At 42.4% G+C, this 24,119-nt stretch overlaps 2 protein-coding genes across 2 annotated transcripts in view; one reads left to right on the forward strand and one right to left on the reverse strand.

Moving 5' to 3' along the window:
- The window catches only part of LOC137648524 (E3 ubiquitin-protein ligase RNF103-like), an 84,304-nt gene extending 68,117 nt beyond the window's left edge, over nucleotides 1–16,187 (reverse strand). The window contains exons 1-3 of the mRNA XM_068381450.1: nucleotides 15,963–16,187; nucleotides 10,005–10,148; nucleotides 8,394–8,514 (exon numbers count right to left, since the gene is read on the reverse strand). Coding sequence (XP_068237551.1) covers nucleotides 8,394–8,514; nucleotides 10,005–10,148; nucleotides 15,963–15,986 — 289 coding nt within the window. The 5' untranslated portion in view covers nucleotides 15,987–16,187. The remainder of the gene's footprint in view (nucleotides 1–8,393; nucleotides 8,515–10,004; nucleotides 10,149–15,962) is intronic.
- Nucleotides 16,188–16,357: 170 nt separating this feature from the next.
- The window catches only part of LOC137648534 (E3 ubiquitin-protein ligase RMND5A-like), a 70,701-nt gene continuing 62,939 nt past the window's right edge, over nucleotides 16,358–24,119 (forward strand). The window contains exon 1 of the mRNA XM_068381458.1: nucleotides 16,358–16,529. Within this exon, the coding sequence (XP_068237559.1) occupies nucleotides 16,394–16,529 (136 nt within the window). The 5' untranslated portion in view covers nucleotides 16,358–16,393. The remainder of the gene's footprint in view (nucleotides 16,530–24,119) is intronic.

The raw sequence follows: 24,119 nt of genomic DNA on the forward strand, positions 1-24,119 counted from the left end.
CGGCCCTGCTGTCAAGAAATACCTTCAAGAGAGGAATTTGCCTTTGAAGTGCTTGCTTTGTTTGGACAATGCACCCGCTCACCCACCCCCCCCGGACTCGAAGATGATATCATCGACGAATACAAATTCATCAAAGTGTTGTATCTTCCACCGAATACCACCCCTATTCTCCAGCCCATGGACCAGCAAGTCATCTCTAATTTTAAGAAGCTCTACACCAAGCACTTATTTACGCAGTGCTTTAATGTCACGCAAAGCACCAACTTAACTTTGCGTGAATTTTGGAGGAGCCACTTTAATATCATGCACTGCTTAAAGATCATAGATCAGGCTTGGGAGGGAGTAACACGTCAGACCCTGAATTCAGCTTGGAAGAAGCTTTGGCCTGATGCTGTTACTCCCAGAGATTTCAAAGGTTTTGGCCCCGAGAATGAACCTGTGGTTGCCGGCGAGGAAGACGTCAAAGAAATTGTATCCCTTGGCAAGTCCATGGGTCTGGAGGTGGATGAAGATGACATCACCGAACTCGTCGATGAGCATCATGAAGAGATCACCACCGAGGAGCTCAAGGAGTTGCAAGCCATGCAGCATGATGAGTTCCAAGCGCAGTTGAGTGAGTCGGAGTAGACTGAGGAGGTAGGCCAAATCTTAGGTACGGCGGAAATAAGACAGATGTTGGCATATCATCAACTCGTGGTTGATTTCATCGACAAGCATCCCCCACAGAAACTTCAGGTTTGCCGTGTAGTTGCGCAGTTCGATGATGTTTGCTTAACTCATTTCAGAAAAATCCTCAAAAGCCATACCAAGCAACTTTCACTCAATAGTTTCTTTAAAAAATCTGTAAAACTGTCTAGTGATCATGATGAAAAGAAAAAAGTGAAGCAAAGAAAAGGAAGACCGAATCGAGTGAAAGTGATGAAAATTAAAAATAAGAAAAGAAAAAAATGTGAAAAAAAATATAAAATTATAAAAAAAAAAAATAAGCTAAGTTAAGTTATAATTCACGTAGTGTAAGTTAGTGAAAGTTATGGTACGTTATTGTAGTCGCCGTCCCTACCTCCTCGCTGATCTTCCGTCTCCTCCTGCGTAGCAGTCTCTACACCTGCGCTGGCCTGTCGCTAAGGTAAAGTGTTAATAAAAACCCCTTTTTTATTTATTAGTTCTTTATTATTATTCTTTTTTTAGATATTCCTGTAATATTCAATTGTATTAATGTTATGTGTAATTATGTGTAGCCATTTATCAAGTAGCTATTATGGGTTTTTAGGCTGAGGAACGAATTAAACAAATTACCGTGTATTCTTATGGGAATATTTGCTCCAACATACGATCGTTTTAACATACGAAGCAGTTTCTGGAACGAATTAAGATCGTATGTAGAGGTATCACTGTAGATATAAACTATCTATCTGGACTGAGGGAACCGTACCACAAGATGAGGTCCTCAGACAACCATGAAAACACAAACCTTCATACATGCATACAAACTAAGGTTGAGTGGGGGTAGTAACTCCTTTGCCTAATACAGAAGCCGCAGCTACGTATGGGCCCAAGGTATAACACTTGTCATAGTCTACTCTCACCTCTCTGAGGTCATGAGAAGCGAAGACAGAGTTGCTCCTCCAGAACGTTGCGTCCATGAATTGCCTAACTGACATATTTTTCTGATATGCCAGTGAGGTAGCAATGGCTCTCACTTCGTGAGCCCGTACTTTAAACAGGGCGAAGTGTTCTTCCTCACATAAGAGGTGAGCTTCCCTAATAGTTTCCCTCAGGAAAAAGGACAAAGCACTCTTTGACAGGGGTTTTTGAGGATCCTTCACTGAACACCATAACGAGTTGGATGTACCCCTCACGTTCTTAGTGTGGGTTAAATAAGCCTTGAGGGCCCTACCTGGGCAGAGGAGTCTTTCCTGCTCCTGACCCACTAGGTTCGTGAGGTTAGGGACCTCAAACGTCCTAGGCCAGGGTTTCGAAGGGTTCTCGTTCTTGGCGAGAAAGTCAAACCTTAAGGCACAAACCGCCCCATTTTGATTGAAGCCTACACGCTTCTAAATCGCTTGGACCTCGCTGACCCTTTTGGCAGTCGCTAGAGTCATAAGGAAGAGGGTTTTCTTTGTTACATCTCGAAGAGAGGCTTGCAAGATAGGTTCAAATTTTTTGGAGCACAGAAACTTTAACACCACATCCAGGTTCTAACATGGGGGTCTCAATTGTACCTGTTTCGTAGTCTCAAAAGACCTAATAAGGTCCTGCAAATCTTTATCTTGAGACAACTCAAGGCCTCTATGCCTAAAGACGGTTGAGAGCATACTCCTGTATCCTTTGTTGGTAGATACAGCCAGCTTCGAATCCTGTCTGAGGTACAATAAAAAGTCTGCAATCTGGCTCAGAGAGGTAGTGGTCGAGGAAATCTTGTGTCGCCTGCACCAAGCTCTGAAGGTCTCCCACTTAGACTGGTACACTCTTTGTGACAAGATCCTTCTTGCTCTGGCAATAGCTTTCGCCGCTTGCGCCGAAAAGCCTCAAGATCTAACGAGCTTCTTGACAGTCTGAAGGCAGTAAGTTTGAGAGCGAGGGGGTTTTGATGATATCTCTCGAAGTGGGGCTGTCTGAGAAGATCTGGACTTACCGGAAGTCTTCTTGGGAAGTCCATCAGCATGCCCACCACTTTGGTGAACCATTCCCTTGCAGGTCAGAATGGAGCCACTAGAATCATTTGTCCCGAATCGAGGAGAGCGAATTTTCTGACTACTAGATTGATGATCTTGAACGGGGGAAACGCATACATGTCCATCCCCGTCCAATCCATCAAGAAGGCGTCCACTGCTACCGCTTCCTCGTCCGGTACTAGAGAGGAGTAGTTGGGGATCCTCTTGTTCAAGTTGGAGGCGAAAAGGTCTATTACAGGTCTGCCCCACAACTTCCAGAGGCTCTGACTGACATGCGGGTTGAGAGTCCACTCTGTGGGAAGAACTTGTTCCTTCCTGCTGAGCATGTCTGCCCTGATGTTTCTTTGCCCTTGAACAAATCTCGTCAACAGTTGAGTCCTGTTCTCGCTCGCCCAAAGGAGAAGCTCTCTCGCTGTTCTGAACAGAGAGAGGGAGTGAGTTCCCCCTTGTTTCCTGATGTACGCGAGAGCTGTGGTGTTGTCTGAATTGATCTCCACAGTCTTCCCTGACACCGAGGTTCCGAAGGCCTTTAGTCCCAACAGAATTGCCATGAATTCCTTCCTGTTGATATGCAAACTGACCTGACTTCCTTCCCAAACGCCTGAGACCTCCTTGTTCCCTAGTGTTGCTCCCCAGCCTGACTCCGACACGTCTGAGAATAACACTAGGTCGGTGTTCTTCTTGTACAAGGAGATCCCTTCTCCTATCAAAGCTGGGTCCAGCCACCACATCAAAAGATCCTTGATCTCTTTCGGAATGGGAATAGACAAGGAGTCCTCCTGGGTCTTTCTCTTCCATACCTTTGCGAGGAAGTGTTGCAGAGGCCTTAGGTGCAGTCTTCCCAACGAGACAAACTGTTCTAGGGAGGATAGAGTTCCCAGCAGACTCATCCACTCCTTCGCAGAGCATTCCTGCTTCTTTAAAAATTCTCTGACTTTCTCTAGGCACCTGGTCTGCCTTTCCTGGGAGGGAGAAGCCTGAAAAAGAACTGAATTCAGAACTATCCCCAAATAGAGAATAGTCTGATTCGGTTCGGTCTGAGACTTCTCCCAATTGATGATGAGTCCCAGGTCCTGAGTCATCGTATACGTCTTCTGTAGGTCCTCCAGACATTTTACTTTCGACTGTGATCGGATCTGCCAGTCGTCCAGATAGAAGGATACCCTTATCCCCTCCTGATGTAACCAGCCTGCCACGTTCGCCATTAGCCTGGTGAAAACTTGAGGAGCCGTGGTGAGACCGAAGAAAAGTGCCCTGAATTGAAAGCACTTGCCCTGAATCACAAATATGACAAATTCGTAGATAATTTGTATTTTTCCTAACTATACAAACCTTAGCTATTTACATAGGGGTAATTACTTCGGCGAAGCTGAAATGACGAGCCATAAGAATTTTAACGAGGGTTTACTACCCCACCGCTAGTTAGCGGGGGGAGGGGGGGGGGTAGAGATGGGTAGCTTGCTACCCCTTCCCCCTCACACATACAGTGAGTGCTTCACTTTGCTTAGAGGTAGGACTTATCCCGGGGGACAGGGATGGCGGGCAAATATGTGTAAATAGCTAAGGTTTGTATAGTTAGGAAAAATACAAATTATCTACGAATTTGTCATTTGTTCCATAACTGAAATACAAACCACGCTATTTACATAGGGTGACTTACCCCTTAGGAAGGGTGGTAAGTCCCTGCCATGCTGGCTTTGGCTTGCCCGGGGACTCCAAATTCGAGTGTCTAAGTACTCAGACAATAGGGAGTCCCTGCTCCTTGCTAGCAGCTGTGAAACTGCTGCGGCCTACGTAAGGTGTGTGCGAAGGTGAAAAGTGACTCGTCCTAAGAAGTTGACCTGGAGTTCCTCAGATGGAAATCTAGGCTAGGATTCTCCCAATACCACCTCGTCAGGGTATGGGGACATGAGAGTATTACACTTAATACTAGGAACACAAGGAAGCATGGTTTACCTGCAGTGGTTTGAGGTCAGCTGTGCAGAGAACCCAGGATGCTGCTTTCTCCAAGGGAGGAGAGGATGAAGAAAAGAATAAGGGCCAGACATACCTTTTCATTCATGCAGACTAAAACCGGGTAACAATGCCCTCAACCTTTTGCTACTTGTACATTAAGGAGCCTGAGGTTTAGACCAGCTGTTGTGCAGCCACCACAGGGCCGATAGAAAACGTATCGAGCCTCCTGTGGGTCACGTCTTGCAGGTAGTGGGCTGTGAAGGTGGTCTGACGCTTCCACACCCCATCTTGCAGGTCCTGCGTCACTGAATAATTCTTCTTGAAGGCCAGGGACGTAGCTATGCCCCTGACATCATGTGCTCTAGGGCGACGTGACGGAGAAGGGTCAGGATTCAAGGCCAGGTGTATTACCTTGCGAATCCAGACTGAGATGGTATTCCTGGTGACCCTTCTCTTCGTTTTCCCAGTACTCACGAACAAGGCTTGAACCTGGGAACGAACTGCAGCTGTTCTCTTAAGATACAACCTCAGACTCCTTACTGGGCAAAGTAGGAGATGGTCTGGGTCATCTGTTACAGAACGGAGACTCAAAACCTGGAAAGAGTCGAACCGAGGGTCCGGAACTCCTGGGTTCTGAGTCTTGGCAATAAACTCAAGGACGAACCTGAACGTTATCTCCCCCCATCCCCTTGAATGGGCGATGTCGTATGAGAGACCATGTAGTTCGCTGATTCGCTTGGCCGAGGCCAAAGCTAGCAGGAACACCGTCTTCCAAGTAAGGTGGCGATCTGAAGCCTGGCATAGTGGTTCGTAGGGAGGTCTCTTTAGAGACCTGAGAACTCGAACCACGTTCCAAGGAGGGGGTCTCGCTTCCGACTGAGGGCAGGTAGGTTCATAGCTTCGTATGAGAAGAGAAAGTTCCAGCGAGGAAGAAATGTCCATTCCTTTGAGCCTGAAGGCAAGACTTAAGGCTGAGCGATAGCCTTTCACTGCCGAGACTGAAAGGCGCATTTCCTCCCGCAAATACACGAGGAACTCCGCTATTGCTGGAATAGTGGCATCGAGTGGAGAGATACTCCTTTCACGACACCAACCACAGAAAACTCGCCACTTTGCCTGGTAGACCCCTGTGGATGACTTGCGCAGGTGTCCAGACATCCTGTTCGCAACTTGTTGCGAAAATCCTCTCTCTTTGAGGAGATGCTGGATAGTCTCCAGGCGTGAAGTCGAAGCGCAGCTACGGCTTTGTGGAAGATGTTGGCATGTGGTTGTTTGAGTAGCTCGTGACTTGGAGGGAGTTCCCTTGGAGACTCCATAAGGAGTTGCAGAAGGTCCGGGAACCATTCTGCGTGATGCCGTAGCGGAGCTATGAGGGTCATTGAAAGGTTGACCGATATTCTGGTCTTGTTGAGTACTCTCCTCATCAGACAGAACGGGGGAAAGGCGTACACATCGATGTTGTCCCATCGTTGTTGGAAGGCATCTTGCCAGAGAGCCTTGGGATCCGGGACTGGGGAGCAGTACAGCGGGAGCTTATAGTTTAGCGCTGTAGCGAACAGGTCCACAGTCGGGGAACCCCACAAGACTTTGTTGGCTACTTGAGGATCCAAAGACCACTCGGTACTCACTATCTGTGTCGCTCTGCTCAGACTGTCGGCAAGCACATTCCTCCTGCCCGGAATGAAGCGAGCTGCTAGTGTGATCGAGTGGACTTCGGACCATCTCAGTATCTCTACTGCAAGATGAGATAGCTGTTCTGAAAAGGTACCTCCCTGCTTGTTGATATAAGCCACCACTGTGGTGTTGTCGCTCATCACTACCACAGAATGGCCCGCCAGGACTTGGTGGAACTTCTGAAGTGCCAGGAACACGGCCTTCATTTCTAGCAGGTTTATGTGAAGGTACTTTTCTGATTCTGACCACAGGCCTGAGGTCCTGTGGTTCAGAACGTGGGCCCCCCACCCTTTCTTTGATGCGTCCGAAAACAACATCAAGTCCGGGGGGAGGACGAGAAGATCCACTCCCTTTCGTAGGTTCTCGTCTGCCACCCACCACTGGAGATCCGTCTGTTCCGGTTGTCCCATAGGGATCAGGGTGTCCGGGGAATCGTGTCCTTGATTCCACCGCGACTTGAGTCGCCACTGGAGAGATCTCATTCTGAGGCGACTGTTGGGAACCAGACGGGCCAGGGAAGAGAGATGGCTGAGGAGACGTAACTACGTTTGGGCTGGAAGTTCTTCTCGTGTGAGGAAAGGTCTCGCGACCTTCCTCAGCCTTGCTATCCTGTCGTCTGATGGGAAGGCTTTGTGGAGATTGGTGTCTATGACCATGCCTAGGTATACCAGTCTCTGAGAGGGCTGCAGAGAGGACTTCTCGAAGTTTACCATGATCCCTAGATCTTGGCAAAGTTCAAGAAGCTTATCTCGGTGGCTTTCACTTTGATTTTGCCCTCCTAACTCTATCGAGTTTTAATTTACGCACATAGTGCTTCATAGCCAACCAATCATCTTCATTTAAACCCTCGCATTCCTTGCACCTATTATTTAGGGCACATTCAAACCCCCTGCAACCCATACAAACTGTGTGAGGGTCAACCGACACTTTCGGTAACCTCACCTTGCATACATCACTCGCACATACATGAATATGAAGTTTATCACTCATGATAAACAAAGCAAAAATACAAACATAATAACAAAACACGATTGCCAAATCCCAACACAGTGTACTTCACCAAACGAAGTCCAAAACAGCGATGTAGGGAAAGCGATTACGAAAAACTCTTAATGGTGGACCAACGATGTTGTCGATCCAGCCGGCAGAGATAATCTGAAGAACAGAAAATGGGAATAATTCCAGGTACCAACCTGTAAGGGTTGTTAACCACCTAACCGCACAACCACCACAAGGCGGTTGCCGCGATTTTCGAATAAATTCTGCCGGAAGTCAGAGACTTTAGCTATATATATATAACTGCCAGGTAAGTACTATTCATAAAATATACATTTTACAGACTCAATTCAAGACCTTGCTAAAGGTGCGATAGGTGGTGTAAAAGACTCCTTACAACAAAAGAGAGTCCCATTTGGAGGTTTCCTGGTCTTCTGAGGAACTGAATAACCTCAATTTCACAGAACAACTGAATCCAATCCACAGAAAGGTTTAAAGGCAGTTCATGAATAGCAGAGGCAAGGGCCCATGACATTGTTCTATCAAGCCGGACAATGCCCTGGAGACTGACCATATATAGATATGATTAGTGCCCAAGGCACCTCTCCACCCAAGCTAGGACTAAGGAGGGGCAGGAAATGGCTGCACATGACTCAGCAGGTAGACCTATAGGCTCCCCAAAAGCCCCCATCTTTAGCTCACTAGGACAGTAAGGTTGCAGCAACCAAAGAAACTAACAAGTTTGAGAGTGACCCGAACCCCAGTCTAGCGTTCACCAGTCAGGGACGTTACCACATCGGCCACCACAACCCTAAACAAAATCTATAAACTTCATAAGGAGGAGAGGTTTAGGGTAGTTCCTATGCTTGGCTTATAGATAATGTAATGAATGGTTGGGGTTTCCTTCATGTTAGGATACTTATTTGGAAGAATATTGGAAGCTCCTCTTTAAAAAATAACTTAACCTCTTGGATATACAGTTTTAAGCTGTGCAATAATGCCTGAATAAATTATGAAGTTTGTTAATAATTTGAATATTTCTTTTTGAATGAACATGAACAATACATTATCAAACAAGCTATCAATACTTACCTGATTTTTGAAGTAGTTCAATTATTTCTGATTTCTCCAGTAAAGCTGCATATTGAATCCCTCTCATTTCAAGTAAAGTTCTTATTTGTGTTACGGTGAGGTTTCGAAGAGGATTTACAATCTGTAATAGAATGAGAGCTCTATATACAACTATAATTAAAAAGATACTGTATAAATAGTAGGAATGTTATGAATCCCATGCATAAACCAGTTACACAATCATAAAATTTTATCAAAACAGAATCTTGAAAAAAACTTTGTGTTCTCTAACTAAGGTATGTAGTTAGAAGTCTAGGTATAATATATTCAATAATTGTTACATAAATATCCTAATGTTTCAGCAAAATAATGAGTACAAACAATGCCATCTTATATTTATATAAAGTTGAATTGACTGTTCACATTTTCTATGCTAATTAGTCATAATGTATTGCAATTAAAACCCAAGAAGAAAATGAACTTTTCTGTCTAGTGATACTAGCAAAATGATGAATGACACAATTGTGTTATTAAATTCCATATTGTCAAAATGGAAGATGATTTGCCTTTTTTTGTAACAAAATACTCTAATCTTTTCAGGGAATGCTGGTATAGTTATGGCAGTTTACTAGCAATGCTCAACAACCATTTACCTAGTATGGGGGAGAGGGATACCTAATTGACCTAACTGCTTGTTATTACTTCTCCTTTTAGCCCTTGAAACTAAAGAGGGGGGCAGGTTTGAGGTGTGATTTATTATAAAAGATTAAAATTTATATTCTATAAAATTGCACATCATCTTCCAAATTTGCAACATTTGCCAACTAGTATAAAAGCTCTCTTCTTTTATATGGATACATACTCCTACGTTAGGATGTGTTGTCCACAAACAAATTAGTCGATTAATTCCTATCCAGATATGTCAGCTGTCCAGTGGTTCCACACATGAACAGCAGCTTTAAATTCTATGACTATCTCATAGTGACAGGCCAATTGGCATATTCAAAGGATTTGCCAAGGTGGGTATCATGCTTTGTCTCGTCAATATGCCATTTACTTCAAGATCACAGCATTCATAGATTGAGATCTTTACATGGCAGTCTTTATAATGTTACGTACTTTTACCAGAGATATCAGTGACCCTAATACAGTACAAGATTCAGGCACAACTTTCAAACCCTTATCAGTTGCCAGATCTAATTTTCTCATATTATTCCCTGAAAATGATGCCTATCTCAGCACCCTGGTTTGAATATTTGTACAAGAGGATGGCTTCATCCCATAAATAGTTTCTCAACCATATTTAAACTGATAGGGTTGAGTTTTAAAAAAACAGGCTTTTAGAATTGAAATGTATTTCTTAATACAGTCACATCAGCTTATATAACATAAATCACAACTTTCAACACAATACTATACTTCTTGTAACAAGTCTAGATAATAAAAGGGAATGACCTAATTAATGTACTACACCATCATTATAAACCAAGACTGCTGCCAAGAGTGATGCCTGGCAGGATGAGCTTAATGCTCATCTGACTTCAAGATGAGGTGTATGGAAACTTATAGTTCTCTAATAAAATCTACATTTCTCTATCAAATTCTCAAATTTTTCACTAAACATACACTTACCTGATATGACGTATAACTAGTGTCCCACCAGAAACCTAGTTCTACCATCCATGTAACCACAACCATAACTGTCAAATATAGCAAAACGAGGACTGGTCGTCTCCACATTCTTGAAATAATTTTATGGCACAACTTACTGATGACCTGAAAAATAAAATAAACTTGAAATTTCCAAAAAGAAAAAGAACTCTAACAACAAAACTTATTATCCAAGGACTTACCTAACATTCATACTGTTTTTTATTTTGAAGCTATAGCTTTCAGGTATTTGCAATGAAAATAAAAAAACAAACTTTCCTTTCCCCATATTTCCTACCCATAGTCATCTGTGGAATGATATTATCATCAATATCTGGGTATTGGAACAATAAATCTTCATAACATTGTAGTCAGAACATACTTTAACCTAATAACTCTCATCACTAAAATTGGGGAGGTGGGGGATAAACAGTACATGAATAATAGGTAAGTATTGAAATAATAAATCCTATTATAAAAATTTGGTTTATTTCAATTAATCTTACCTGGTATTTATAATACAGAATCACACACTCCTATGGAGATAAACTGTAACTAACTTAAACTAAATCCCTCTTAAAGCCAACCTGATATATATCACTTTGATCAAAATTCCCTATTCCTAGGTAGTAGGTTGGTCAGGACACCAGCCACCCATTGAGATACTACCGCTATAGAGTCATGGGGTCCTTTGACTGGCTAGACAGTACTACATTGGATCCTACTCTTAGGTTACAGTTCATTTTCCTTATTTTGCCTACACATACACTGAATAGTCTAGCCTATTCTTTACAGACTCTCCTCTTTCCTCATACACCTGACAACAGTGAGATTACTAAACAATTCTTCATCTCTTAAGGGGTTAACTACTGCAATGTAATTGATCAGTGACCACTTTCTTCTTGGTAAGGGTAGAAGAGACTCTTCAGCTATGGTAAGTAGCTCTTCTAGGAGAAGGACACTCTAAAATCCAATCATTGTTCTCTAGTCTTGGGTAGTGCCATAGCCTCTGTACCATGATCTTCCACTTAGGTTAGGGCTCTCTTGCTTGAGGATACACTCGGGCACATTATTCTATCTTAATTCTCTTCCTCTTGTTTGGTTAAAGTTTTTTATAGTTTATATAGGAAATATTTATTCTAATGTTGTCATTGTTCTTGAAATATTTTATTTTTCCTGGTTTCCTTTCCTCACTCAGCTATCTTCCCTGTTGGGGCCCGTGGCCGTAGAGCATCTTGCTTTTCCAACTAGGGTTGTAGCTTAGCAAGTAATAATAATGATAATATTGAAAGTTTTTAAAATTTGTTTTATTGCATAACCTACATCACTTCTTCATCCAGCATTAGAGTATTTCCTCTTTTTTTTTTTTCATACAGGTCGACTTAAGTATGATATACTTATCAAATAATCTCAGTTATGTTTCTAAACCACTGAAAAGCTTTCTTCAACATATAAGTGATCATATGTTAACTTTAATCAATCTAAAATCATAAATTTTCAATAAAAATTTGTATTTTTCCTGCCGTTAAACTTAAACGAGGTAAATAGAGCCACCTGTCACAAACAAAGTACTTGTGGGGTGATTCAGATGGGCATCGTACCTTAAACGACTCAGGATTGTACAGTTTAAAATACAAATCACAATTAAATATCTATCATTAGTTCGTACATGAATACAAACCATCGTCCTTTAATACAAAACTTATCATTAGAAAGGCAGAAGTTCCTATAACCAAGACGGACTGGTTTACTAACCAAAGAAATGTCAATGCACTTTTGTCTCGTGGAAGGGGGAGAGTGATGACTCCTATCCCCCTCCTAACAACCTGAGCATCATGTCGAAGGTGTTATGCTAAGTCTTTACCCTGAGACTGATAGGCATTCGTGGGAGAACCTACATCTGCAATTATAATAAATGCTGTTCGAATGTACTGTATGGCCATTATGAGAAATTGATTTGCATAAATTCCCTCCATCCTCCCCCTCATCTAAGAAGATGGGGGAAATATTTGAATATGAAACTTACCTGTATAAAAAAAAAAAAAAAAAAAAGTGCCGCAAGACTTGTTGCACATAACGTCCTCTCCCGAAAATAACAGAACAAATGCTTCACCCAAACAGGGGAAAAAGGAAGAGGAGAGTGGCCAGATATTCTACTTTTCCTTCTAGACTTAAATCACAACCGTTATCTTAGATGAGATGCTTCTTGTCCAGTGAGGGAGCTAGGTTCACAACACGACTTGCTGACTAACTACCACAGGAACAAGGATAAGGTTATTCAAGGACCAGTGGGTTAACTCCCATAGGTAGTGGGCAACGAAGATTGTCCGTCATACCAGGCTCCCACTCTCAGGACTAGCACCACTGACAGGTTCTTCCTGGTTAGGGTAGGTTTGATATCCTTGATTTTATAAGTTCGAACTGGGATGGTCGTTCCGGATTCTCATTGGAAGAGTCAGACAAAGCAAGGTATTTGCATATCTTCATCTTTACCCTTTGTTGGTTTGCAAGAGGACCTGAGTTCTCTATAAAGCATTGCCGTGTCCACAAAGGACAGAATCATCATGCACCACGCTTGTATAAAAGAGATGGCGAAGCACATGAGATTGAAGTTGTGCAGAGCTACATTCTGGCAATTGGACACAACGGATCAGATGAGGAAGGCCTTCCTCCATTGAGAATCACCTGTGACATACAAAATGCAAAGCAGTTCGCCCCTCATAACACTGGGGCCATGGCTCATATGTAATCTAAGGGTAAAATCCTATCTGATGTCTGGTCAAGGATAAAGGAAGGTCCCCATGAGACACTTGAGGACTCAAGCAACATCCCAAAGAGGCTCAAGTTTCTAGAACGGAAAGACCGTTTGAAGCTACCCTTGAGCCCAGGCTAATCATCTGAAGAGTATAAGATCTGAGCTCTTCAGACTGAGATCCGGCTAAAGGCAGAGACTGGGAGGAGCTTCTTCAATAAAGGAAGAAGATGAGAACCACAATTCTCTGAAGAGTGGCTCCGACTGGCAAAGTATGCCTTCTATAATGCCATTAACAGAAGATTGGTAGTTCTACCAGTACTTTGAGCAGCAGCATCAACAAATCTGGATACCACCCAGCATATGATACTTGGATGCCGCCATGTTATCCTGAAACCGTTATCGTCCATAGATTGTTGAGTAATCAGTAAAGCAGTTAAGCAGCTGAAAAACTAAGGTATCTAGAAGTAACTAGTGAATTAGAAGGTGTCCCGAATACTGCTGACATCGATGCTACTGGACAGCAGCTTACCATAAGATATTTTTGTTTGATGTTGGTTACCCCCCAAAATTGGGGGAAGTGCATTGGTATATGTATGTAGAATAGTATACTGGAGGTTCTGGATCAAACGGGAGGCTAAAAGGTTCTTTGACGGTGATACCGGAAGTGTTAAAATCCTTTCTGCCATGCACAATAAGTGAGGAACCATTGATTCGACCCTGCATCCATAGTGATTAAATCATCCTGGGTCTCCTATCAACTGAAACCAGAAGGTAGAGAAATTTCTGTCGGCTTACCAGTGATTTTTCTGACAACCTTGGAGATATCACTGGTGTGTGATTTTGTGTAGAACAAGTTCTCCATCGACAAGGAAAGTCTCAGAAAACATTGTTACCATTAAGTCGGAAGTTCTTGGTCATGTGGGAGCAAGTGTGCTACTTCCTTAAATTTGCTGATACAAAGGTTCTATGTGTTATCAGCATAATCGAGTAGGCACCAGAAAAAGTGAGCGTGAAAGCAAGCGGATGATACAGTCCAAAATTCTGGCTTTGAATGATTGATAATTATCTGGCATCATAACATGAATAGTCACTGATGTCTATTGGAGTATAATTAATTAAGAAATAGTAACTTAAAAAAAAAAAAAAAAAAAAACAATAAAACATTTGATATTGCATTTGCAATTATAAATAAGAAACCAAGACTGGGACATTCATTGGGTAAATGTCTGACAATCAGGGGAACCAAGCAATCATCACAGAAAGGTTTGCACCTAACAGTCATCAAGAACTTGCGCCCAATTATTAGGAGACAGAGGACAGTTTCCACCTTCTAGGCATATTATTGTATTTCATAGAGGTATATTACTAGTGATCTTCATCTAATCCTAATCCACAGAAATCCAATAATGTGGCCATTTATCACCAAGAGGTCTTTTGATACTGAGGAAAAAGTCATTACACGAATGTAGATATCTTCCAGGAAGTAATTTATCTGCTGCCTCTTTTGCTGGTTTGTCAGCCTTTTCATTTTCTGGCACACCCACATGAACTGGAACTGAGGAAAACTGGACTTCCTTGCCTACAGTGCTACAAATATACAGCTATTATAAAATTTTTAAAAGTAAAGGATCTGTTGGAGTAAAAACAGTTAATGCCTGCAAGAGACTTTTTGCACCACATAAAATGGTAAAATTACCCACTTTCTTTATTGCTTTTTTTTTCAGTAGCAGCCAGAATACCATACAGGTCTGCAGTAATGATGGATGATATTAAAGGGAGTGGACATTTACAATTAATAGAAGTACAGTATTGTACACCCCAAATCCAATACCAACACTGGAATTGGAGGTGCCCATAAATATATATCTAGTATCCTATGCTGTTGTGTATGTTCCAAAAAGATAGATCAAATTTCTTCATTTACCAAGTTGTCTTTAGAGCCAGTAAAATATTTATAGAGGGCAATCACTGGAAGCTTTCAGGGAGGGGTATCTAATAAGTTAAAAGGTAGTACACCATTAATGGAAAGATTCAGACTATTTAGCAGATGTTTCACTCTGAATCCTTAAGGCTTTGGGGATGTAAATTGAGCAACATAGTAGGAAAAGAAATTTTCTTTATGGATCCTTTGTAGTTTGCTTAGACAGACTGTAAAGCCACATTTTAAAAAAGAAACAGACACAAAAAACACCTAGCCTAAGGTTCCACACCTAACCTAACCTACAAGACGTAATGGAGTCTTTGTATACCAGCAGCCAGTTCCTCAAGCGAGCATAAAATATGGACGCAAACTAAACTAAACTTTACCCATTAGCTAACCTGTAAGCCGTGTCCTTACCTATTTACCTAAAAGGGGGGGGGGTACGTTCCCCCCCTAACACTGCTGTATTTGGGGTGTATGTATGATAGCGGCCACCTGTATGTATGACTATGGCTAACTCAGAATACGGCAGTGTAAGGGGGGTCGCAGAAGGGCGGTAGCCCCCCACATTTGGTTAGCAGGTAAGGACATGCCTTATAGTTTAGGTTAGGGGGGGGGGGGAAGTTGAAGTTCGTTGATATCCATTTTTAATCCATAAGGAAGGAACTGGCCACTGATATACAAAGGCTCCGCTATATTCTTCGTCAGCTGTCATCATACATAGAGGTGGCCGCTATTATACATACACCCCGACATATCCTTGCTTACTTAACTACCAGAGGGGCTACGCCCCCTGCGACAGGCCTTAATACTACCGTTTTCTTTGCTTATCTGTCCAAATGAACTATATTCATCCCAAAATATAGTTTATGGAGGCCTATCCATTTAGTAGTCAGCCTATCAAATAAAAATCTAGGTCAATCTTAAGATATCTTTTGAGCTACGTTCAGAGTCAAAATATACAATGAGGATCTCAAAACACTTTCTTACAATGATAATCAATGTTTATTTTCAAAAACTAGTGACACTAATACTCAATTTTGAGTATTCCAAGTGCCTCAATGATGTGGATTTGACAACTAACGTAGAATACGCTGTGTGGTACTCTGAATGCTTAAGAATGCATATGACAAAGAGATCAAGTAGTTCCTGGAAGACACATTCCATGTGTGACAGGACATGGGAAAAGTTCTCAAAGTAAAGTATTTACCCTGGTATACAAACAACCAGTCTGTTTGAATAGCAAATACTCCAAATTCCTTACCTTCGGTGGAAGTGATATTTTCATAAAATTACATTAATTTCCTGGTCATCTGGTCACAAAGAATACGCGTAACACCAATTATGCAATGGACGACCTTGGGCACCGTAACTCAGGAATTAGACGTTATCCTTGTAGGACACCCATGTTCCCCTTGGGTTGATGAGGTCTGGTGGCTGGGTACGGGGAGGGAGTTGGGAGATTGCCTTTGTTTATGTTTTGGTGATCGTCTGCAGTCAAGGCTTCTATAGACGATAGAAGTCTATAACTGACAGAGTCTGAATCCTTATTCTTATAGATATTGATTCTTTTATTTATCTTTAAATGCATTCGCAGAACGAAAATGACTCTTAATGTATCTATTGACGTCAGTCACTTAGGTCCAAGTTCGATCACTTATTAAAAAGCAGAGGAACAACAACAACTGATAGAAGATGGATGCATGTACAGCCGTGAGCCGAGAAATTGACAAAGTTTTATCCAAGTTTACCTCCTACAGTGATCATGCTTCCACCACTGTGGCTAACCTCCGCTCCAATATCGAAAGTCTCAAGATAGAAATTGAACAAGGTAAATTTATTGTTTGGATTGAACCAATTAAAGACGTCATGGCTGGTCTAACTTTTGTTGACGTATCGTAGGTTAGGGTAGTCATTAATGGGAATACAGTATCAGATTATGTACGGTTGGTAAGACATCTGATTCAGCAAGGTAATCTTTGTTGGATATTCTCTTCAGAATACAAATCACGGATACGTTAGGGTAAGGCTAGCCTATCCTCTCTTATTCTATTGTTATTCTTTGTCCCCGATGACCATTCTTTGAAGGAAACCTCTTTATTTCATATATATTTTTATTTTTTTATCGCTCTGCTATATTAGTTCCATTGTCTAGCATTCTGGTGGTTTGTTACAATTAGACATGACCAAATTTTTATTAGTCCTGTATGTTGGACCTCAAAAGACTCAATTGAACTTTTTCTTTAAAAGGGGAAATTGCATGCTATAATATTATTACTGATGAACTTCAGAATTTCAATCTTTTGACATTAATATAAAAATATTTGGAGCCCATGTATATCAACAGCTAGGGCCTCCTGTACGATTAGAAAGTGGGAATTTCCATCCCATTTTTTAGTTTTTTATAAGCTCTTGCCATTGTACTGCTAAATCCCTGGCTTTTGCACTGCTAAACTTGTGTCCATCTTACCGTAAAACCTGTGGCTGTCCTGCCAAACCCATGGCCGTCATACTGTAAAACCCATGTCTGTCATACTATAAAATCCATGTCCATCATACTGCAAAACCTGTACCCATCATATTGCAAAACCTGTGTCTGTCACATGGAAAAACCCATGGTTTTCATACTGCAAAACATCACGTAACCCATGATCCCCTAATTTTGAGAATGTTGAAATCTGATTAGATTATAAAATGGCTCTGCAATTTCCCGGGTCAAGCGAAGTACGATTGGGTCGTATCAGATTACCTCACCCGCCGATTAGTGCAGTATTCTGCCGACAAAGTGCTGCTGCATTAACCAAAAGGTCATCTACAGGGAAATCATGGAACTACAGTAGCAAAAAAATTGTACTGCAAAATCCATGTCTGTCATACTTTAAAATCTGTATCCGTCATACTACAAAACCCGTGTCCATGGTACTGTAAATCCTGTGTCTGTCACACTGAAAAATCCATGGTTTTCATAATACAAAACCTGTGTCTGTTGCACTGCAAAACCTTTACACAAGAACACCACTTAGCCGATTACAGTATTCCCATTTGATTCCCTCCTGGCAAGGTAACAATAAATTATATTTCATGAAGGAAATTGATTTTATAAATAATAAGAAAGTTTACACTTGGCCCAGGAAATTACATTCACCCCATAATATATATTTTAATAGAAACAAATATATACTGAAAGTCACTGATGTCAGAATCTTTGTTACAAAGTATTTGAACACTGCTAAATAACATAGACTTACAATTATGCGTTGATTTTACATTGTAAACATAAGTCTTGCTTAGAAAGCATTTCGCCAATACTAGACTTGGAACAAAGGCCTGAAAAATCACCCAGGAGTCCTATCTTATATAAATAATATGTAAATGCCTTCTGCTGGGTAAGCTTCATAACCTTCAACAATTTTGAATTGATTGATTTATAAAATGATTCACAAATATCAGGTTGAATTTTGACGCTCTATGAGTGATGTATTGTCATCTTTGCGTCTTGGGGGTTAAGAATGGATATCCCCAACCCATGCTCCCATTACCCTGTTCAAATTTTGGAACTGTTGAAATCTATTTAGATTATAAAAGGCCTCCGCAATTTCCTGGGTCAAGCAAAGTACGATTGGTTCATTTCAGTTTACCGTGCCCGTCAATTAGTTCAGTATTCTGCTGCCAAAGTGCTGCTAAATTAATCAAAATGTCAACTACAGTGAAATCCAGGAACTAAAAGATAACAAAGAAAAAGCATGTCAGGGTAGAGAGCTTTTTTGCCATAAATTTCAAGGTAATTTTGATGAGATTCAAAATAAACACATATATACTGTACAGTGAACCCTCGTTTATCGCGGTAGATAGGTTCCAGTCGCGGCCGCGATAGGTGAAAATCCGCGAAGTAGTGACACCATATTTACCTATTTATTCAACATGTATATTCAGACTTTTAAAACCTTCCCTTTTACGTAGTACTGTTAACAAACTACCCTTTAATGTACAGAACACTTAATGCATGTACTACAGTACCCTAAACTAAAACAGGCACAAATATTAAAGGTGATTTTATATCATGCATTTCCTAAACATGGCAACCAATGTTTTGTTTACATTTATCTCTGATCATAATGTAGAAACAAACTGGAGGTAGAGCTTTGCTTATTACCCAGACATATTTCCCATACTTTTCCCTTAGAACTACATCACATCTTCCTACTTTAGATATATAGATATATATATACATATATATATATATATATATATATATATATATATATATATATATATATATATATGTATACACATATACATACCTACATATATACATAAATACATGCATACATATATATATATATATATATATATATATATATATATATATATTACTGTATATATATGGGTTATGGAAAAAATCCGCGAAGTGGTGAATCCGCGATGGTCGAACCGCGAAGTAGCGAGGGTTCACTGTACATACATACATATATAGTAAGTACTTGGTATTTGGAACATTCTGAACAGTTTTATATCACAAAAGTTTGTTTTTACATGTCATATATACCCTCAACATTTATTAGGAGTATGACTTTGGAGAAGTTGGAAACATCTGTCGGGTGACGGGAAAGCCCTGCCTATCCAACAGGTAGTGCTTCCTCCACTTTGTCTGCCAGAGATTACTAATGTACTTCTCGGCACTCATCTGGCTGTTATAATTAATCTTGCTTTTTAAATATCTGACTTACCTGGTAGTTATATAAATAGCTTAGTCCCTGACGTCACGGCAGAAATTTCAAAACTCGTGGCAATCGCCGATTGGGTAGCCAGGTGTACCACCAGTGCGCCCTCTACCCAGGTACCTGGAACCATTCCAATTATTCCTCAGATCTTCCCTGCCGCCTCACCGGTGACATTGTTGGAATTTCACTCGCTGTAGCCTATGTTAGTTGCAGTTATTTTGGTGATGTACAATTTGGCTTTGGCTTTCGCTCGTTTGGATTTGTTTTTGGATTTTTCTTGGACCCGATTAGATTTTGTTGTTTTGACCCTTGCTTGTATGATCTCTCTTTAAACTTTTCATAATGTCTGACTCTTCTTCAAGTATTAGGTGTGTGAGAGGTTGTAAGACCTGGCTTGCTAAAGCCCCTGTTGATCCCTACTCCATTTGTGTGAAATGTAGAGGTAAAGTTTGAGAGTTGGTTGATCGTTGCGATGAATGTGTTATTTTGTCTGAGAGTGAGTGGTTGGAGTATGACCGCTACACTCGTAAGCTTGAGAGGGATAGGATTAGGAGGAGTAAGAGTTTATCTCGTTCTTCTAGAGATTGTTCCCCTCCCCGTGTCAATGAACCTATTGATCCTTCCCCTGTAGTGGTAGTTCCAGATCCCACTACAGTAATGTTAATCCTAATGAACCAACTCTAAAGGACATGATGGCGGCCATTTAAGCCCTGGACGAGAGAGTGGAGTCACTCGCAGCGGACATGACTAAGTTATGGTCCGATGTTAAGGAATTAAAGAGTGCTAGTGTCAGTGCTAAAGATTCAGTGAATTTAATCAGTGCAGTGGAGGGTGCGTCTGCTTGGACCTGCCGTTCTCCTAGCCATAGACCTCTTCCAAGCTCCCCAACCCCTGGGAGAAGGAATGTTGACAGGTGAAAGGAAACGAGAGGCATTAGCTCTCGAGCAGTCGTCCCCTCGAGCGTACCTGTTGACGCTTCACAGGACGCTCGCCCTCGCCATGGGAAAGGCGAGGTGAAAGTGTTTTTGTCTTCATCGGATGACGCAGCGCCCAGACTGGGCTGGCGTCTTGCATCGAGACCTCTGAAGAGGAAGATTGGCTCTTGTCGAGCAGCGTAGTGTCATGACGCCTCAGGCTCCAGGTTGCAGTCATTGGAGCAGTCCCGAGCGTTTTCCTTCCTGCTCCGAAGAATGTTCTCCTGCCAAAGGCCCTGCTACGTCGGTAGGAGATAGAAGGAAGTTTGAAGCTGTCAGGCGTCCATCCCCATCGGTTGGAAGACAGTTTTCGGAGGCTGGCATGACCTCTGTGCATGCTCCTCCTCCTCCTTCGGATTGGTATTCGTCCCTGATCGCTCTGTGCTTTCCTTGAGCGACGTGGAAAGACGAACTTGTTGAAGAAGCAGCGTCTCCTGTTTGGCCACAACAAGAAGTTGATCCGAACCTAAATGTACTGCAGGATATGCAGCAGAAACTCTCCTCCCTCATGCAAGTCTATTAGCCTGCAGACAAGAAGAGAGTGACTCACCAAGACGCCGAGCGTCAGGAATCTTCACGCCTTGACGCCAAGCATCAGAAAGCTAAGAGTCGAGAGGTTCTTGACGCCGAGCGTCGAGGAGATCTTACCAAGCGTCGGGAACCTGGTAATCATGACGGCGAGCGTCGTAAGGAGGAACATCATGCTAAGCGTCGAGTGACTGGTACGCATGACGCCAAGCGTCAGGAAGTTGGACGTCGGGACGCCAAGCGTAAGAACCTCGGACGTCATGAAACCGAGTGACGAGATCGTGAACGTCATAGTTCCGAGTGTCAAGCGTTGGAAGAATGTGACACCAGGTGTCTTGATGTTGTACTCCTTGACGTCAGAAGTCAGGACATTAAAGAGTTGACTCCAAGAAAACAGGACGACTCTACCTCGATTAGAGACCTGTCGGAGGAAGGGAACGACTGTCACCTTTCCCCTAGTGATCCCTTAGAGGAAATCTCAGAAGGAGAAGATCCTAAGAACCTTCATTCTTTGGTAGATTTAAAGAAACTTATGAGAGTTTTTTCCGAAGAGTTTCCTGATTATTTTGTTCCTGCTGCTCCTCGTTCCCCGACTTCAGAGTTTACGCTAGGGAAGGCGTCGAAGGAGTCTCTGTTTATGAAGGTGGTGTTATCTCACTCATCGAAGAGAGCCTTAAGAATGATGGGGGACTGGATGCAATCTAAGAAGGACTAGGGAAAGACTTTTTTTTTCTTTTCCCCTGACCAGATTGGCATCCAGATCTAGCATTTGGTACGAGACTGTAGAAGCTCTCGGCTTGTGAGTTCCTGCCTCTGCCCAAGGAGACTTTTTGAGTCTGGTGGACGCCCCTCGTCGGACAGCCATGAGAAGAACCAAAGTGTTTTGGTCAACGTCGGAGGCAGCTGGATCACCTTCTCAAAGGCATCTTCAGAGCTTTTGAGGTGTTTAATTTCCTTGACTGGACACTGGGAGCCTTGGGGAAAAAGGTTAATGCTTTGAAGGATGTGGACACAGAAGGCCTCGTCCACATTATATCTTGCATGGACAAAGCCTTAAGAGATGGGTCCAACGAGTTAGTGGCTCTCTTCTCGGCGGGTGTTCTTAAGAAAAGAGCCCAAATGTGCTCTTTTCTGGCAAATGGGGTTACAACCATACAGAGGTCGGAATGGCTGTACGCACCTCTTTCTTCTTCCCTTTTCCCTCAAGAGCTAGTCAGAGAGGTCTCTTCTGCTTTAGCCCAAAAGGCCACACAGGATTTGGTGTTTAAGACAGCAAGGAAGGTTCTGTCTACTTCCTTCTCAAGCCGCAAGCCTAAGGAGAAAGCTCCATCCCATCAGTTTTCTCAGCCCTTTCGAGGGAAAACTTTCAGCAGGGGTCGTACCAGACCCGAGGGAAGGAGAGCAAAGAGGAGAGGCTCGAAACCAAGGTGAAGCAGAGTCTGACCGCATTTGCAGTAGGAGCCAGACTAACCAACTTCTAGCAAGCTTGGGAGAGGAGAGGAGCAAACCTTTGGTCTGTACAGTTACTCAAGGAAGGATACAAAATCCCTTTTGTAGGGAAACCTCCTTTAGTAGTAAATACGATAGATCTCTTGGCCAGATACAGAGCGGAATCAAAGATACAGGCGATGCAACAACAAATGTCTCTCTTATTAGAGAAGGAGGCAATAGAGAGGGTGCGAGATTTACAGTCACCAGGTTTTTACAACCACTTGTTCCTGGTTCCCAAGAGTTCAGGTGGATGGAGACCAGTCCTGGTTGTAAGTGCTCGCAACGTCTTCGTTCAGAAGACGAAGTTCACCATGGAGACAATGAAATCAGTCCTAGCAGCAGTCAGAAAGGACGACTGGATGGTCTCTTTAGACCTCCAGGATGCGTACTTTCACATCCCTATCCATCCGAACTTCAAGAAATACCTGAGGTTCATGTACAAGGAGGATGTTTTCCAGTTTCGGCCTAAGGAAGGTTTTCCTCAGACATCGCTGGTGCTCCATTGGCGGATTACTGATGAGTGTGAAGGGGATGGGTGCTGCCCTTCTTCCCTTCAGAGTCTGCCAATCCTGGAATTTTCGCCTTCGCTGTAACTTCGGAAAAGTTTGAGTGGAAGGCATCATCATGAAGTCCAGGAAGTCTGATCGATAGGAGTTATGTCTGCTTTACTTCCTGGGGGAGAAACAGTGCTGTATGCACTCTCGATCGGTATGAAGGGCGTCGCCCTCTATTATCCTTTCAGGACGAGAACTCTCTTTCTCTTTTGGGAGAGAGAGCAGTGGCACGTACTAATGATTTCGGTACGTACTGCTATTACTATCTCCAGTTGTATAGTTCCAGAGATGACAACTGAATCATCGTTTGCAACACTTACCAAGGAAGGAATCACCAAGGTACAGAACTGATTAGTCTAACTCTGGAGTGTGGGGTACCAAAACATAACTCCCAGGGAAGCATCAAGGTCACCGGCCCTTGCCTCAATTGACAATTCTCTTGCATTACAGTACTGGTCAGGATGACGAGCTATGCTTTAGTCTCTCATGCCAGGGATACTCCCCTGATGCTTGGGTGAATTCTTCCATGTACAAACTCCCAGACAATCATGAGCTGCTGACAAGGTAATGGTTGACTTCTTTGACCAGTGTTCTGGTTTTCCCGATCCATAAACACCTTCTCCATGCGTATGCGTATGGGCTGTTTGTCGTGCATGTTTGATCTAGAACTCAAGTCCATGATCTTTGTAATTTGCATGATTTTCAACAGACATCTCCACACCCAAGAGGCAACACAAACACATTCGTCCCAACTCTCATGAGAGCCTGGGCAAACACAATCTTTTACGTGCATGAGAGACAGCGCCAACTCCAGTGAACAAGAATTTCACTGGATCCTAGCAAATGATCGTCCATACCCACTGTCGTCATGCAAACAATTTCTAGGTTCACATGCTACATTCCAGTTCTCCTGCAGTATTTAAAAGCTTCATCGCAGCTTGACCACTCTTGGTGTGACCAGTCATTGGGTTATCGGTCTTCACGTCTTGGCCCAGCTGAGTGACGAATACACTGTTGAACGATCTCTGCCCACATACGTGTGAGTGATTGGAACGTATTTTCTTGAGAGCAAAAGTTTCCATATTGGCAACGTTCCCTTCCCTGAGAATAATTTTCGGTACACAGTTCATGTACGGTATTCTCCCGGGATTTC

Source organism: Palaemon carinicauda, chromosome 1 (genome assembly GCF_036898095.1).
Source record: "Palaemon carinicauda isolate YSFRI2023 chromosome 1, ASM3689809v2, whole genome shotgun sequence".
Lineage (NCBI taxonomy): Eukaryota > Metazoa > Arthropoda > Malacostraca > Decapoda > Palaemonidae > Palaemon > Palaemon carinicauda.